Below are 19,138 nucleotides of genomic sequence, written 5' to 3' on the forward strand. Positions count from 1 at the left end.
CAAAACCTCCTTGAGTAACAAAAGGAGGTGCTCCAGCTTAAACCTAAAGGAAACCTCAGGTTCAGAGGGAAGATTTACACTATCAGAATCCGAGATCTCACCCTCAGATACTACTGAAGTATCTTCCTCCTCAGACTTATGAGAAGAAACACTAGACAAAATTGCAACAGAATCAGAAACCTTATACTTCCTCTTGCGCTTCCCCTGTAACATAGAAAAAGCAGACAAAGCCTCAGATACTGCCGAGGATATATGGGTAGCTATATCCTGCAAGGAAAAACCAACCTGAGACGAAACACAGGGCACTGCAGAAGATTGGGACGTATGAGGAGAACGCTGCAAATTAGCCTGAATAGGAGACTCCTGAACAACATCCGCCCTAGACAATGAAGGCTCAGAATCAAAAAAGTCTATCCTTGTAATGTAATGTTCTCTCAATACAAGAGGAATTAAAAAGGATAGTAGGCTCAACATTAGTATTTAAACATAGAGAACAAGCAACAGCTTGCAGGGCCTCTTGGTCCATCTTATTCCAAAGGAAAAAAAACCCTTAATAAATAAAAAATTCTAAGTTCAAATACGAATTTTAATGAAACAAAAAACGTTACTGTCCCTTTAAATTATTTTTTTTTTTAAACTAGAAAATCCTTCAATAAACTGCACAATAAATCACGCAGCAACAAGTTTTCACAAAATGAATGCAAAAAGAGACACAAACGTTATAGTCCCTGAAATTCAGACAGAAACTTAAATATAAACAGAGCAACAGCCCCACACAAAAAAAACAGGCAACCTCCACACCTCAGCAAGCTGTGCTGAGATGCCTACCTGACCTCTTTGCTGCTGGAAACAAAGTCAGAAAATGATCCGGACCCCCATACAGCCGCACCGCAGAGAACGCTGAACAACCTCTGAGGAGCTATGCAACAGAGCTGCAACATCCAGGAACACCAGGAAACAGCTAAAAGGGCACCAAAAACATCCTTGCTATCTCAGATAAGCCCGCCTATTGTGGGCATGGCCTAACAAACCTCCCGGTAGCCATTAATACACAAACAAAAACATGTACACCAAAGTAAAAACATAATAAACTGAGCCAAACATCCCCAGTGCCTGCAAAACTGCCATACAATAAACCGTTAACCTAGAAGGCTGATTGTATATTTAGACAGAATTAACTGTCAAAGTACCAAATTCTCCTATATCAAAACAGGGAAAGAAATAGGCACTTACCTCAAAAATCTGTCCGGCAGCAGGACAGCTCACTTGGTATGAGAGGGGCTTCCTACCTCACATGGAGCTGTGGAAAAAAGAAAAGGCTGAGTAAACTTACTTAAACTTTCAACCAAGGGCAGCATGAAATTACTTGGGAGGCCCAGTGGGGATTATACCCCACAAGTTCCCACATGCTTAAAAGGCACCACTTGCTCTACTGAAGACTGACATGGACTACGGCTAAACCCCAAAGAAAACCAGAGTAAACTAGCTCTGCTTAAAAAATAACAAACTCTTGATTGAAGAATCAGACACCTATCTTTACCCCTCCTTGCAACTGATTTAAGCAAAGAGAATGACTGGGGATTGTGGATAGGGGGAGTGGTATTTGGCAGATTTTGCTGTGGTGCTCTTTGCCTCCTCCTGCTGGTCAGGAGTGATATTCCCAGCAGTAATTAAGATGATCCGTGGACTCACTGTGTCATTAGAAAGAAATAGATTTCACTGTCCCTTTAAACAGTCATTGTGACTTGACATACTTTGACCTTATATTTAATTATCGGAACTATTGCATCATTATAGGGTTCTATAAACTGATAGCATTGCAAAGCACCTTAATCTTCTATAAATCTTATCTGATAATCTGTGACAATGATCTTTATCTTTATATGATGTCCTGTTAACACAATGGCAAATTGGATTCTATATTAAACTGAATAAGGAGTTTGCATAGCTTTAAAAGACCATGCCAAATATCCAGTGAAATATTGCACTCTGACTTTAAATGTTAAGTAAGTTCATACATTCAGAAGAGCTCTACTTCACTTTGCAAATCACTTGCAATCATTCTGAAATAACAGAACACAGTATTTTAGTATAATAGTCAATGAATCAACCCAATGTAAGTGGGTTAAATGTACTATGCAGGAGCCAGTTGATATTTCGATGAGGGAAGTCTCTCCATGAGCGCAGCTTCATTGGGTGTGTAATCATTCCTTTTCACCTCTGAGAAGAAATATGATAAATAAATTAAACGGACACACATATATATACAGTATATATACATACATACAGTGTATATACAGTATGTATTCATTCAAATTATAGGGGAGATAAAAGTGAAAGATTAAAATCCTTTATTTCATAAAAGTAAGAGCCATAGAATTATTGTATAGGCATGCTGCTAAGAGAAGCTAATTTCCAGGGCAAAAGCAATATTCATTTAAGTTATGGTGGAGATAAAAGTGTGAGATTAAAATCCTCTATTTCATAAACCAAAGAGCCATAGAATTATTGTATAGACACTTTTATTAAATGGAGGATTTTACTTAGCTGCAAATCAAACGTATGTTTTGCTGATGAGAGCTAATAAGCTTGAAACTGCTGTCTAGAAGTGGTTTCGTTTTTTCGCTGCACCTTCTACATAAGGGGATTGCTGTGTTCAAACAATGTATACAGAGTCATTCTGGGGAAAAGCAAGTGGGGATACTTGCCTAGATGTGCTAATTGGTCATACAATAATTATATGGCTCATGTGTATATATATATATATATATATATTATATATATATTATATATATATATATATATATATATATATATACAAACACAACATATATTATAAATTAAGCACCTCACTGAAAAAGGTCTGCATGTAAAATAACTACAATACATGTATTTAACTTGCATTAAAAAAAAATTACACACACACACACACATATATATATATATATATATATATATATATTGGGTACTTATAAAGCACTGCTAATCACCTGTAAGGGTCTCAAGGCACTGCTCATTTTATCAACATTGGAAGGTTGAGTGGACCTCGCCGGGGATCAAACCTGCAAACCTTAGGTTGCTACAGAGCTCAATCACAGTGCCTTAACATGCTGAGCTATCTGTCCAACAATTATATATATATATATATATATATATAATATATATATATATATATATATATATATATATATATATATATATATATATATATATATATATGTATATGATGGAAGTATAAAAAAATGTACTACTCAGAGTGTATTAAGAAAACTGTTATCGCATTTGTTAGAAAACAGTGTTCACGTATGTATTACAACTACTATGAATACAGTATATTGTCTATGTATTATATACTGTTCCGCCAGTAGGTGGCAATGTTTGGTAATTTTTCTGTTCCCTGTATTCATTGTTTATTCTTGTCTTAAAAACTATATTGTAGCCTGCTGCCATGTTCCAGAAAGGATGATTAAATATAGCTTATGGCCCCATTTAAAGCCTGCTAAAACAAATAAGTGCAAGATACAGCAACATATAAAGACTACAGCACGGAAATTGAATAATGGCTAGTAACACGGCTTCAACTAAACTATAATTTGACAAACCAGAACTATCAGTCTTGGAAATTCAAGATGAAGATGCTGCTAATAAGAGAAGGTACGTGGAAGTGTGTAAATGATGCCAGGCTGGCAGAACCCACTCATGACGAGTGGATAGAGGAAGATCAGAAAGCTCTGAGTAGTATCTCTCTTTGCATAGACAATGATCAAATCATACATATATGCAATTGTAAAACAGCTAAAGAAATGTGGGAAGAACTACAAAACGTGAACGAAAGAGCTCAACTCAGCAATAAAATGTATTGAATTAGAAAGCTCTACCAGACAAAGCTGATGAAAGGCCAGGAAATGCAGAATTATATAATAAATTATTGAATGACTGAGAGGTATAGGAGCAGGAATAAAACACTTTCATATTTAAACACTGTTACTTTTTTAGTGGTTTAACTGAAAGTTAAACTACTTGGTGCACATCTAGATGATGAACCAACATTGGAATATGTTAAAGGGACTGTCTAGTCAAAATTAAACTTTCATGATTCAGATAGGGCATGCAATTTTAAACAACTTTCCAATTTACTTCTATTATCTAATTTGCTCAATTGTTTAGATATCCTTTGTTGAAGAAATAGCAAGGTACATATGTGAGCCAATCACACAAGGCCTTTATGTGCAGCAACCAATCAGCAGCTATTGAGCATATCTAGATATGCTTTTCAGCAAGTGATATCAAGAGAATGAAGCAAATTAGATAATAGATGTAAATTAGAAGGTTGTTTAAAATGACATGCTCTTTCTAAATCATGAAAGAAAAAAATTGGGTTTTATGTCCCTTTAAAGGCAAGTTTGTGGGGGAATACAAGCATAAAACAGAAAGCATTAAATGTGAAAGTGCTTGCAGTGCAGAGTCTGCATTAAAGGGACATTAAACCCACATTTTTTTTTTCATGATTTAGACAGAGAATGCAATTTTAAACATCTTTCTAATTTACTTCTATTATCTAATTTGTTTTATTCTCTTGATATTCTTTGCTGAAAAGCATATCTAGATATGCTCAGTAGCTGCTGATTGGTTGCTGCACATAGAAGCCTGGTGTGATTGGCTCACCCATGTGCATTGCTTTTTCTTCAACTAAGGATATCTAAAAAATGAAGCAAAATAAATAATAGAAGTTAATTGTAATGTTGTTTAAATTTGTATTCTCTATCTGAATCATGAAAAAAATATTTTGGGTTTAGTGGCCCTTTAAGAGGAAAAATAGAAATAAAAACAGTAATATGCAGCTAGAAGCACGTGAATACTTTGTGTGCAAGAAACCAGGCCACTTAAAAGCTGATTGCAGAATCTGGAAAGCTAGAATGCAAAAACAAGGTAGATCACAAAAAGCAAACAGTGTGAAGGAAGAAACAGATGTTCTTCGGATACAGAATATGTTTTTAAATTAAAATGCGGCACCTCATCTTTGCATATATGGTGTGTTCATTCAGGAGCTATGAGTCACATGACCAATGACAGAAATTTCTTCACTCAACTTGACCAAAGCAAAACAGAAAAAATAACCACAACTAATGGGCAATTAATGGAATTAAAAGGAAAAGTAGACAGTTTTCTTTACCGTCCTATCTCCCAGAGTGTCACCAGAAAAATACCCATAAAATGTTCTGTATGTGCCTGCTCTTGAAAGTAATCTTTTGTCATTAAAGGAGCTCATAAAACAAGGCAATGTAGTGACCTTTCAAAGTGACAGTTGTGTGGGGATATCTTACTTACAATGGCTAAAATCTCAGATGAACTGTATCAGCTGAACTGCAGTGAAGTGGTTAATACTGCCAAAGATGAAAAACATTCAAACTGCATCCACACTTGGCACAGAGACGTCTTGGACATAAAAGTCCTGACACAATAAAGAAGATAGTTGAGAATGACTGTGCAAGTGGCATACAAATTAATCAATGTAATCAATTAATGAAATGTACCAGCTGCGGAGCAACAGCAGCGCTCAAAAACCTCTAGACTCAGATCTTTGTGGTCCAATGAATATCTTGACCCTAGGAAAAAAGAGGTATTTTCTCAATTTCATTGATGATTACTCCAGGTACACCACACTGTATCTGTTGCACAATAAAGTACCAGAAAAACTTGAACAGTAGCTGGTTCTAATAAGCAACACATTTGGCAAAATGCCAAGTACATTACGTACAGACGATAGAACTGAATATACAAGTGGTAACACACAAGCTATTGTCAGAAAGCATGGAATTATGTTTCAAAGTACTGTACCATACAACCCAGAACAAAACGAGGTTGCAGAGAGAATGAACCGTACTATGGGATATTAGCACTCCACTTTGTAATACCAACGCACGATAATGTGCGCTGGTATTACAAGTTAAGCACAATGCAAACACAAGCTTACATTCGCATTACTAGGAAGCATTGTGCTCATGAAACCTAGCTTCTATAGGCTCCTATGGGAGCCTCGTTCTGATGCCATCACAGACGGCATCAGAACCTCTCGTAGTGAAGGAGGTATGTAGTGCAGCGATGGTCAGCAGTTAGTAAATATATATGTATATGCTTATATACATATACTGTATATTTATGTGTTAATATATGTATATACACATATTATTACGTTAATATATATGTATATAATCATATACATATATATTTACATTGTGGTCTATGAGAACACACAGTTCTCATAGACCGCAATGTAAAGGCACTTTTCAGTTTTTTTTCCCAACAACTATATAGCCCCCAAACTAACTAGTGCAGTTTTATTAAAAAAAACTACAATGCCCTGTAATTTCAGGACATTTGGGGCACTTTTAGAAAATGAACCAGAGATCTGATCTCTGGTTAATTTTTGGAACCTTAATTGCTACCATGAGCTTGCGATAGCAATAACTAGCCACTTGTAATGGTTAATTATTGTACTCCCGCAAACGGGCGCTCCACTTGTAATCTAGCTCTATATGTGAGAGTGGAAGGAGCGTGCTTTTTGATGCTAAATGCCAATCACATACTGGGAAGAGGCAATTATGACGGCATGCTATCTTCAAAATCGATTGCAAGGAAAAGCAACTGAGAAAACTCCATACGTACTATGGAATGGAAAGGCAACGGATTTGAGCCATATAACATTTTTTGGAAGCAAAGCCTACATGCAAATTCCAAAGGAGAAAACATACAAAATGGGATGCTTGTGCAAAAGAAGGTGTAGTTGTGGGTTACACAGAGTCCCAAAAAGGATACAGAATTCTACACCAGGCCGCAGAAGTGTAATTGTTAATGAAACCACTGTGTGAACTGACACAAACTATTGAAACTGGGAGAAAATCCACATCATTGCTACAGAAAGATAAGGAACAAAGTGACACAGAAATAGAAATTAATGCAGACTGAAAAAGAAGAAACTGAGCCACAAGTGACTTCAGTCAAGGGGGGCCGATTTACCAACAGTCGGATGTACATGATCCGCACAGCTGGATGCTGACAGCATACGCTGTCATGTCCGCCTGACATTGCTGGATGCTGACAGCATACGCTGCCGGCATTTATCATTGCACAAGCTCTGGTGAACTGCTTGTGCAATGTCGCCCCCTGCAGATTCGCAGCCAATCTGCCGCTAGCAGGGGTGTCAATCAACCCAATCGTTGATTGCTGTCTGCCACCTCAGAGGCGGCGTACGAGTTAAGGACCGCTGCTTCTTAACTCCTGTTTCCGGCAAGCCTGAAGGCTCATGCAGAAACAGGTACATTAAGGGCCATTCGGTCCTTAATAAATCGGCCCCAGGAAATCCACCAGAAGCAATAAAGGTATCCCAGCCAAACATCTGTCTTATATGGCTTGCTTAGCACTACAGTCAGAGCCAGGTTAATGGGGTGAGATGTAAAGACTGCCAACCCTTGAGAAACAAAAGTGGATAAGAGCTCCTGATGAAAAGATACCATCTCTTAGTAAACTCCAGACATGGACACTTTCAGAGTTAACTCAAGGCAAGCATGTCATCGGATGTGAATAGGTTGAAATAGGTGAAAGGTATGGCTAGTGACAAAAGGGTATTCACAAAAATTTGGTGAGGATTATTGATGCTACTAATGATCTCATGATCATTAATGATAAAAACTGATATGAGAGAATATATCTGCAGACATCCCAACCTGCAAAAGCTCATTTCAGGGAGGTGGCTTCACCCGCTACTGTGCCGCCACCCCCCCCCCCCCGCACCCCCAGTTATATATTGGACACCTTGAAACCCTAAATAAGATAGAGACTTATCGTTAAAGTAGCTTCCCACTAAAGACACATTAAAAAAGTAGCTTTATTGCACAACCACATACAACAAACCTATTTTTCAGTGACCGTACGCTTGTTGAATGCTTAAATATTTTAGAATACGAAGTTTAATTACGTGCAGTAAATAAGGTAGTATTTGTGTTTTATTTTATTAATATCAGTGGGGGCTTTTTGGTTACTGATGCATGCTTTGAGGGTTCTATAATGTCCCAGCAACTAAAGGCATTCCTTAAAGAAACACTTTTCCAGATTTGGGCCACATTGGATCATGGTACTTGGAGTTTCAGGGAGATTGCATTCCATTTGCTGGCATCAGGGAGCCGCTATTACAATCAGGGAGACTCCCTGAACTTCAGGGAGACTTGGGATGTCTGTATCTGTAATGTGGCCCCCTGTGTGACTTTTGCATGAGGCTTAGCTAGTTGTAGAGTCTCCTCTGTCAATAAATTATATTTAATTTTAATAAATATTATATTTATTATTAGAGTGTGTGTTAAATATGTAAATGGACTAAATTCTCAAACAATACTTTTTTCTGTTTAACTGTAACCCAGGCAATGATGACTGGGCCCTTAATTTTAATACATTACCAGGTAGTTTCAGATTCCTGCAGCAGGAGTTACATTGGTGCATTGAACAGAAGTTTTTGATGGCATCATCTCCCAAGTTTGCTGGTCCAAAGACCATATCTTTTGATCTGGAAAATATCCAAATTGTTAACAAAAATGATTCAAATTATTTCAGATAATGGTTTTCTACATTCTTTAAAATAATGTAAGTATTTTATTTAACAACATATATTGGATAATATATCAGTCTGTGTTTCTTTCCTGGACTATTTTACAACATCTTTGGTTTGGGCATCTTTAAACATTTTTTGTATGAGAAGAACCCTGTACTAGGCCCAGATCATAGCTAGAAAATGGGCAGCGAGAAACCTTGAGTGCTGGTTGTAACAAGTAGAAGCTAGAATATGCTTAAAGGGATATGAAACCCAATTTTTCTCTTTCATGATTCAGATAGAGCATGCAATTTTATAATGTATTCCTATTATCAATTTTTCTTCCTTCTCTTGGTATGCTTTGTTGAATGAGCAGCATTGCACTACTGGTTGCTGACTGAACACATGGGTGAGCCAATGACAATCAGTATATATATGCAGCAACCAATCAACAGCTAGAACCTAGGTTCTTTGCTGCTCCTGAGCTTTCCTAGATAAACCATTCAGCAAAGGATAACAAGGGAAGGAAGCAAATTAAATAATTGAAGTAAATTGGAAATTTGTTTAAATTGTATTCTCTATTTAAATAATGAAAGAATTTTTTTGGGTTTCATGCCCCTTTAACCCCTTAACGGCATGCGTCGTACAGGGTACGTCTTGCACAAACTGGTCTTTAAAGACCAGCGACGTACCCTGTATGACGTTGGGGTTTAAAGCGGCTGGAAGCGATCCTGATCGCTTCCAGACGCTTTCCGGTTATTGCAGCGATGCCTCGATATCGAGGCATCCTGCTATAACATTTTTCCCCCATCCGATGCAGAGAGAGCCACTCTGTAGCCCTCTCTGCACCGGGCATCGATGGCCGCAATCGTTGGTGGGTGGGAGCCGACGTGGGAGGCGGGTGGGCGGTCATCGATGGATGATTGAAGAGTGAGGGGGGGGCGGAATCGGGGGCGGGGTTGTCGGGGGGGCGCGAACGGACGCGCGCGTGCACGGGGAGGGAGGGGGTGGGAACCGTTACACTACAGAAAGATATAGATCAATAAGTGGGAGAAAGGGGGGTAAAAAACAACACAAAATTATCATTCTAAGGGATCTGGGAAGGGGTGGGGGTTGGTCTATGGGGGGGAAAGCTACACTACAGAAAAAAAAAAAAGTATTTTATTCTAAACTGGGTACTGGCAGACAGCTGCCAGTACCCAAGATGGCTCCCAGTAAGGTAGAGGGGGAGGGTTAGAGAGCTGTTTGGGGGGGGGATCAGGGAGGTTGGGGGATAATGGGGATCCTACATAGCAGCATATGTAAATATGCTATATAATTTTTAAAAAAAAAAAAAAATAAAATATACCATTTATTTTAGTACTGGCAGACTTTCTGCCAGTACTTAAGATGGCGGGGACAATTGTGGGATGGGGGAGGGAAGAGAGATGTTTGGGAGGGATCAGGGGGTGTGATGTGTCAGGTGGGAGGCTGATCTCTACGTTAAAGCTAAAATTAACCCTGCAAGCTCCCTACAAGCTACCTAATTAACCCCTGCACTGCTGGGCATAATAATAATGTGTGGTGCGCAACAGCATTTAGCGGTCTTATAATTACCAAAAAGCAACGCCAAAGCCATATATATCTGCTATTTCTGAACAAAGGGGATCCCAGAGAAGCATTTACAATCATTTATGCCATACTTGCAAAAGTTGTTTGTAAATAATTTCAGTGAGAAACCTAAAATTGTGAAAAAAATTACTTTGTTTTTTTATTTGATCGCATTTAGCGGTGAAATGGTAGCATGAAATATACAAAGATGGGCCTAGATCAATACTTGGGGTTGTCTACTACACTACACTAAAGCTAAAATTAACCCTAGAAGCTCCCTACATGCTCCCTAATTAACCCCTTCACTGCTGGGCATAATACACATGTGATGCGCAGTGGCATTTAGCGGCCTTCTAATTACCAAAAAGCAACGCCAAAGCCATATATGTCTGCTATTTCTGAACAAAGGGGATCCCAGAGAAGCATTTACAACCATTTATGCCATAATTGCACAAGTTGTTTGTAAATAATTTCAGTGAGAAACCTAAAGTTTGTGAAAAAGATTGTGAAAAAGTGAACAATTTTTTTTATTTGATGTATTTGGCGGTGAAATGGTGGCATGAAATATACCAAAATGATCCTAGATCAATACTTGTTGTCTGCTAAAAAAATATATATCTATATACATGTCAAGGGATATTCAGGGATTCCTGACAGATATCAGGGTCCCAATGTAACTAGCGCTAATTTTGAAAAAAAGTGGTTTGGAAATAGCAAAGTGCTACTTGTATTTATTGCCCTATAACTTGCAAAAAAAGCAAAAAACGTTTAAACATTGGGTACTTCTAAACTCAGGATAAAATTTAGAAACTATTTAGCATGGGTGTTTTTTGGTGGTTGTAGATGTGTAACAGATTTTGTGGGACAAAGTTAGAAAAAGTGTGTTTTTTTCAATTTTTTCCTCATATGTTATCATTTTTTTATAGTAAATGATGAGATATGATGAAAATATTGCTATCTTTAGAAAGTACCTTTAATGGCGAGAAAGACGGTATATAATATGTGTGGGTACAGTAAATGAGTAAGAGGAAAATTACAGCTAAACACAAACACAGCAGAAATGTAAAAATAGCCCTGGTCCTTCAGGGAAAGAAATTGAAAAATGGCCTTGTCCTTAAGGGGTTAAACTGCAGTTAAAGTGCAAATGTTTGAGGTTTACTAGGGGTATTTTATTGTTAAATATTTGTTTAGGTGTTAGGGAACTAGGCTTTTGCAGTGGGGATCATGTAACAGGGGCGTAAATATAGTGGGTAAATTTGGGCTTACTTAGTAGGTGATTCCTTGGGTGGTTGTGAGATTGCAGTGGTGGCTGCATAGTGCACTGAGTTAGGTAGGAATGACTGCAATGAGAGTCAAGGATAGACAGGTCTCAGGGTAAATAGCAGCTGGGGGGGTCTGGTCAGCCAGGTTACAGTTATTATTTAATGCAGTGGTGCCACGTAATGTATGGTTAATTACAATGGGGGCTAGGTCAATCAGGCGTGGCCTTGCCATGAATAGCATTTATTTATTTTAGGGCTGGGTCACAATTACAATTAACACTCAAAGCTAGGTATTGCCTAATGTATACTCATTGCTTTGTTTTAGTATCATTTTACAATAAAAAGTGATTTCACAGCATTCTGGTGTTCTCCCTTTTTCAGCACTAATAGGAACACTTGGTGCTCTTCCAGGAGCAAAACAGATGACAAAATAACTTCTCAGTTGAAAGAGGTTGAAACAAGACTCTTCCTTTTTCAATAATTATTTTGTCTAGGGTCTGAGTTAAGGGGTTAATAGTGTGTAGTGTGGATAGTTTTTTTTGTTTTAGGTATCCAGAAGGTAAGGATTAATAGTGTGGTGTCAGAGATGGGCAGCAGAATGTATAGCACTGGGTGTGGTCTCTGTTGTATTGAGGGTCTCGGATGTACAGAAGAATAATGGTTGGCCAAGCTAGTTCAGTAGAGGTTAATATCATTGGTGAAAAGGTGGTTTGGCTCAGAAGTTAGGGTGTTACTTGCGAAAGGTAAGATCCAATGCAGTAGGGACTATTGTGGTGTGAAAAGGTTGCAGTTAAAGCCCAGAAAGTAGAAGTTAATATCAGAGGGTTTAGAGCTGTTGTAGTTGTAATTTATTCTGTGGGGGTTACTGTTAGGGTTAACTTGTTTGGAGGCCCCTTCAGATAAAGGTGAATAGGTGTGGGTCAGGGCAGGTGCAGCTGAGGTTAATGTACTGGGAATCCATGGATGCCTTTAATGTAAGGAAAGTATAAGTGTGTATGTGGTGAATCTTTTAGTTCCTTTAACAGCAGTCAGTGCATGAAACAAAAAGCCCTATTGGCTGCTGCTACAAATGTTAAATCTGCATCTAGTTTTAGAAGCTGAAAATGAAAACAGGGTTGCAACAGCTTTGTGGCAGCCATAGTTTAATAGTGATTTGACCATATTAACCCACAGCTGCCATGGGAGACTGGATGTTAATGACAATGTAGCATCATTACCATTTATAGCTTGCTTATAATTTAGTTGTTTGTGTTTTTTCTCTTTAATTATTATCCAATTCTCCTATTTGGCTTAAGGCACAATAATCCCCTGTCTTCAACACTTCACCCAGAGCAAATCTTACCTTCTTTCTCCAGCTTTTATAACTGAGGGATCAGTCAAATTTTCACCAACTCCTTAAACAAAAAAACAAAACATTTTTGTTTTAACTAAACACATATTTCACTGCAGTAATAATAAGTAATAATCTTTGCGTGCAACTGCTCTGTGTCTGCTATCTAATCTTAGTTAATTATTCTGAGGTTCAGAAAACAATTACTAAGAAATGCCATAATATTTTACTACTATGTTATATAACACTCATCAAAGTCTGCTCTTTCCCCTGATGTCCTTTTCCAAAGCTTTTGTATCACTGATGGGCAATAAATCTGAGAAATGCAAAGTTTTACCATAAAGTGCTTCCTATGAAATAATAGGTGTAAGAAAGTTTTCTTTGCTCTTCATTAAAGAGACAGTCTACCTGAAATTTGTTTATTACCCATTCCCCAGTTTTGCATAACCAACACAGTTATATTCATATACTTTGTACCTCTGGGATTAGCTTGTATATAAGCCTCTGCAGACTGTCCCCTTATCTCAGCGCTATTTACAAACCTGTTATCAATATGGCACACATAAACTAGCACTGTCTGGCTGTGAAAAGCTAATAAAACGCAATTAGATAAAGGCAACCTGCAGGGGCTTAGAAGCAGTCCGAAATTTGGAGGTTTAGAGGTTATAAACATATTAATATAACAATGTTGGTTGTGCAAAACTAGGGAATCAGTAGTAAAGGAGTAATCTATCTTTTTAAACAATAAAAAATAATCAAGTAGACTGTCATTAACGAGAGACGTTTACTATACATGCCATTGGTCAGCGATGCTGGCTATAGACAACACCCAGCATCGCCAGCATAAATATCTAAACACATACCCACTGTAAGTACCTATCTTATTAACCCCTATATGCCACATACCCACCGCAAGTACTAAACTATTAACCCCTATACTGCCACATACCCACAACAAGTATCTATCTAAACTATACCGCCAAATGCAAACTAACCTAACACCTAACCCCCACTAAACTAATCCCCCCTCTTTGTGGCGTGGAGGCGGAATTTGTGGACTCTTCCGCCAATTTCTGATTGGATGATTTTAAATCAGCCAATCCCTATTGGCTAAATCAGCCAATAACAAGAACGTTTTTACATTTAAATTCTAACCATCCAATAGAAAAGGATAATTCAAATTCAAATTGAAAAAGGTTATTGCTATTGGCTGATTTAAATCAGTTAATAGGGATTGACTGATTTAAAACCAGACAATTGGAATTAAAGGGACAGTCTAGGCCAAAAAAATCTTTCATGATTCAGATAGAGCATGCAATTTTAAACATTTTTCCAATTTACTTTTATCACCAATTTTGCTTTGTTCTCTTGGTATTCTTAGGTGAAAGCTTAACCTAGGAGGTTCATATGCTAATTTCTTAGACCTTGAAGGCCACCTCTTTTCAGAATGCATTTTAACAGTTTTTCACCACTAGAGGGTGTTTGTTCATGTATTTCATATAGATAACACTGTGCTCGTGCACATGAAGTTATCTGGGAGCAGGCACTGATTGGCTAAACTGCAAGTCTGTCAAAAGAACTGAAATAAAGGGGCAGTTTGCAGAGGCTTAGATACAAGATAATCACAGAGGTTAAAAGTATATTAATATAACTGTGTTGGTTATGCAAAACTGGGGAATGGGTAATAAAAGGATTATCTATCTTTTAAAACAATAAAAATTCTGGTGTAGACTGTCCCTTTAAGTGGAACCCCTATATTTTGGGGTTCTGCGCTTCTAGAATTTCAGTGTATGGCGGCGACCGCATAAAGACAAGGGCTCATAGAAGAGAGCCGAAGAAAAGAAGATGCTGAGTGGAGGCAGCGGAAGAGGTCACTGAAATCCGCCTCCACTGCCGCATAGATGAGCCCCCGGTGCCAGAAACCGGATGCAAGGCCGGCCTTTGGGGTGTGCGACCTGTGCGGTCGCACAGGACGCAACACCCCAAACGACGGCAAGGGCGCCTAATTTGCAGACAGAAGGCAGTTTAAAGGAAAAAAAATATATATTTATTTTCATTACTGAGGGTGGCAGGGGGAGGGGAGGGGCAGGGCTCCGGTGGGGGGAGGGGCAGGGCTCCGGCGGGTGCACGAGTGACGGCCCTGTGGGGCACATAATACAATAAGTCACTATAGAAGAGTCTATAAACAGCTCGCTTAGCTCAGTTCCTGACCAAGGCGTTAATACAAAACACCAAGCTAAGAACTCTTTGCACTCTCTTTGATTCTGTGGGAGCCAATGTGCCAAGTCCGGAGGTGATGATGCTCAATGATACAATATGCTCCGCTGTAGGATACAGTCTCTGAATTTATCAGCTGCTATCTCCTAACAGGTATCAGTTTTCAAACTTCTAGGGCCCGATCCGATATAAATTGTCGCCCGCAAAAGCCGGCGACGCCAACATTTGCGCTGTTTTGATATCACATATACGGCGTAACATAGAAGTTACACTCGTATATTTCTGCCTTGGGCCGTAGTTTTTTGGCCCATAGACAGGTATACCAAACCAGCGCAGTTTGGTATCCAATATACAGCGTAAGGACTTACATGGCGAAAATGGAGAAATCTTACTCCATTTTCACCTCGCCACAAATTGCAGGCATATTAGGCCTTACACTGTGTATTGGAGCCCCGTAACTCCCTAAACTAGCTGCAAAATAAAACCTAACACCTAACGCATGCGCAATGTCTATCTACCTGTCAACCGCGAACTGCAAAATAAAGCCTAACACCTAACGCATGCGCAATGTCTATCTATCTGTCAACCGCGATCCCCCGCCGCAATCCCTAATAAAGTGTTTAACCCCTAAACCGCCACTCCCGGACCCCGCTGCCACCTACATTAAATGTCTAAACCCCTAATGTGAGCCCCCTACACCGTCGCCACCTACATTAAAATTATTAACCCTAATGTAATCCCCCTACACTGCCGCCATCTATATTAAAATTATTACCCCCTAATGTGAGCCCCCTACCCCGCCGCAACCTATTTTAACTATATTACCCCCTAATCTAATCGCCCTACACCACCACCACCTATATTAAATGTATTAACCCCTAATCTAATTTTTATGCGGCGGCAGTTTCTAAAGTTCCGTAAGTCACTGGCGACTCCAGAAATTTGTACTTACGCAGATTTCTGGACATCGCTGGTTTGTCAGACTTACGGCACTTTAGCATCTGACGGCGCCGTATATAAGATAGCTCGAGTTGCGAGCTGAAACTACGGGCGGCGCAGGTTTCCACGCTTGCGCCGAAACCTGCGCCGTATATCGGATCGCGCCCCAGAGCTACCTTTCATTGCATGTTATAATTACTTAACTCTGACAGCTGTCAGTATGATTATTTAATTAAGAAATTAATTTATACATTTCAATATTGAATCTGGTATTACAGCATTCCATATGAAAATAGTCTATAAATAAAAAAATAAATATAAAAGTTCTGCTTCATTCTGCTATAAAAAGTTTCAGTTTAATAAAATTGTATCTATTTACATATATTTCAGAGAACTGAAAAAAAAACTTTAAAGTGCCTTTTTTATTAACTTCTGTGACGCATAGCATTGATTACATTTCCTCTAAGTGTTAATTTTTAAATGACACTTACCATTACCCTTATTATACCAGTTTGCAGTCTAGTAGTGTACCATACCACAAATATTTTTTTCTAATTAATATCAAAAATTATCTTTTCTGTTCCCAAAAAAGTAATTTTGGTTAAATACATTTTTTATTTTGTCATTCTTTATGGTGGATGGATGCTGCTGCAATGCAAATCAGTTTTTAATTTTTTTTTGCAATAAATCATATTTTATTGTAAGCTGCAATCAATACAAGTCAGTTTGTTTTCTTTATCATTGCTGCTAGGCTAGTGCTGCAACAATAAAAAATCATGAATGCATTTTGGTGAGGCAAAATATCCAAAATAGCATGAGGCTTAAATGTGCAATGCATTCATTGTGCCAGGTGTGCAATGCCCTATTAACCTGTGCATGTGCAGCCACAAAATAGCAGCCTAACCAATTGTGTTTAAGAAATAAGAAAATAGCTAAGCTAATATAAGTCAATTCAATTGTGAATGTTGTTTAAAATTGCTTGCTCTATTGCTCTTGATTCAGAACCGAAATTAAATAAATTAATTTAATGAAGAAAAAAAGTGTTTTTTACTTTTTAGGATGTTCCTCCCAGTCCCTTACTGTTTCTGTGTGTGTTTCTTGTCCAAAAAGCAGAACTTGTCTCCCCTGACCCCCTTACCATTCTATGTCTATTTTTTTCCTCCCTCCCACCACCTTTTTCTATAACTCTTTTATGTTCTTTTTCTATAACTCTTTTATGTGTGTTATCTCCTAGTATCAAGTTCAACAAAGTCAGCCAACAGCTGTGGTTCCAGATTGCAGCCTGTTTCTTCTACAACAGCAAGGTCATCCACATCCTGCAGTCTGTTTCTTCTTCTACAACAGCCAGGTCATTCACACCCTGCAGTCTGTGTCTTCTACAACAGCAAAGTCATCCTGCAAGTGCACTGCAAGCCTGTTTCTTTTACAACAGCAAGGTCATCCACATCCTGCAGCCTGTTTGTTCTTCTACAACAGCAAGGTCATACACATCCTGCAGCCTGTGTCTTCTACAACAGCAAAGTCATCCTGCAAGTGCACTGCAAGCCTGTGTCTTCTACAACAGCAAGGTCAGCAATTCAGCCAGTGTCTTCTACAACAGCAAGGTCAGTCATCCAAAGCCAGTGTCTTCTAGAATAGCAAGGTCAGTCATCCAAAGTCAGTGTCTTCTACAACAGCAAGGTCAGTCCTCCAGAGCCAGTGTATTCTACAACTGCAAGGTCAGTCTTCTCCAGTGAAAGCCAGTGTTGCCTCAGTCAGTCAAATAAACATGATGATGAGCAAACCCATTGTTGTCTTCTTTATATTCAATTCATTTAAAGTATATGACTGTGGTCTCTTGTCTCTCAATCAAGGTGACTGCATCATCAAGCCCAGGTTTGTCTTCTTTATATTCAAGTGCAAGCCTGTGGTCTCTTCAATCAAAGAGAACTGCACCATCAAGCCCATTGTTGTCTTCTTTGTATTCAAGTGCAAGCATGTGGTCTCTTCAATTCAGGTGACTGCATCATCAAGCCCATTGTTGTGTTCTTTATATTCAAGTGCAAGCCTGTGGTCTCTTCAATCCAGGTGACTGTATCATCAAGCCCATTGTTGTCTTCTTTATATTCAAGTGCAAGCCTGTGGTCTCTTGTCTTAATTGCAGCAGAAGCAGACCATCCTCCTTCTTGATCCAAAAAAAATAGAGAATCGAAAATCTTTAGGACATTTTTTCAAGACTGCTCCCACTGCGTCATCTCTACAACTTGAAGAAGCTATACTAGCATCATCAGAGCAAAGCTAACAGCTAACTGCATCATCAAGCCCATTCAATTGTTGTCTTTCTATTCTCTTGTCTCTCATTGTGCCACCCTACTGATACAGGCACGGTTAGTAAAGAAAGCTTTAAAAAAATGATACACACACTCGACAAGAGATACCAACTGCCATCTCGCAATTACTTCTCAGTAGTTGCAATCCCAGAAATGTATGCAAAATGCAAAGAGGTAGTTGAATCGGAGAAAAAACAATTGAACTACTATATGCAACAACAACAGATATGTGGTCAAGCCGAACAATGGAGCCATATATTATGAGTATAACCGTGCACTTCATCAATGATGATTTTGAGATAAAAAGTCTATGCTTGCAAACATCATACTTTCCTTCTGATTCTGACCACACTGGAGTAGAGAGAATGAGCATTGCACATATCGCTTACTGAATGTCCTGGTTACATGTTGTAACATTTTAACAAAGCTGTATCAACAGAATAAAAGTTATTTTTTATTTTTAAAAACTGACTATCTGGTGCTCCTGATTTGCGCTATAATCGCATTACTTGGAGAGAATGTGGACCAAGGTTTGAGAGAGGCTGTAATGTATATGGCCCAAATAAAAATGATCCAATATTTTGGTTAGAGTTAAGAAATAAGTTATATAAATTTTTGGATTTCACCATGATAATAGCCGGTGATCTTAATATGACATTTAATAACATAGACAGATTGAAAACTGCAAATAAGGAGACTGAAAACAGGACATCAAATAAACCGCTTAAGAAATTCTGTAAAGATCTTAATTTAACTTGGCGTCTCTATAATCCCACTACGCGAGCATATACATGTCAAGCTAAGAAGTATAAGTCACTTTCTAGAATTGCATTTTTTTTAGTCTCAACAGCAGTGCTAGGTTTAAAACCAGAATTAGAGATCGGAGATTTCACAATCTTAGATCACGCCA

At 38.4% G+C, this 19,138-nt stretch overlaps 1 protein-coding gene across 1 annotated transcript in view; it reads right to left on the reverse strand.

Annotated features, from left to right (window-relative positions):
- Positions 1–1,687: 1,687 nt before the first annotated feature.
- Positions 1,688–19,138, reverse strand: part of LOC128664510 (transient receptor potential cation channel subfamily M member 7-like) — a 288,636-nt gene continuing 271,185 nt past the window's right edge. Inside the window, 3 exon segments of the mRNA XM_053719331.1 lie at positions 1,688–2,220; positions 8,451–8,557; positions 12,776–12,827. Coding sequence (XP_053575306.1) covers positions 2,135–2,220; positions 8,451–8,557; positions 12,776–12,827 — 245 coding nt within the window. The 3' untranslated portion in view covers positions 1,688–2,134.

Source organism: Bombina bombina, chromosome 6 (genome assembly GCF_027579735.1).
Source record: "Bombina bombina isolate aBomBom1 chromosome 6, aBomBom1.pri, whole genome shotgun sequence".
Lineage (NCBI taxonomy): Eukaryota > Metazoa > Chordata > Amphibia > Anura > Bombinatoridae > Bombina > Bombina bombina.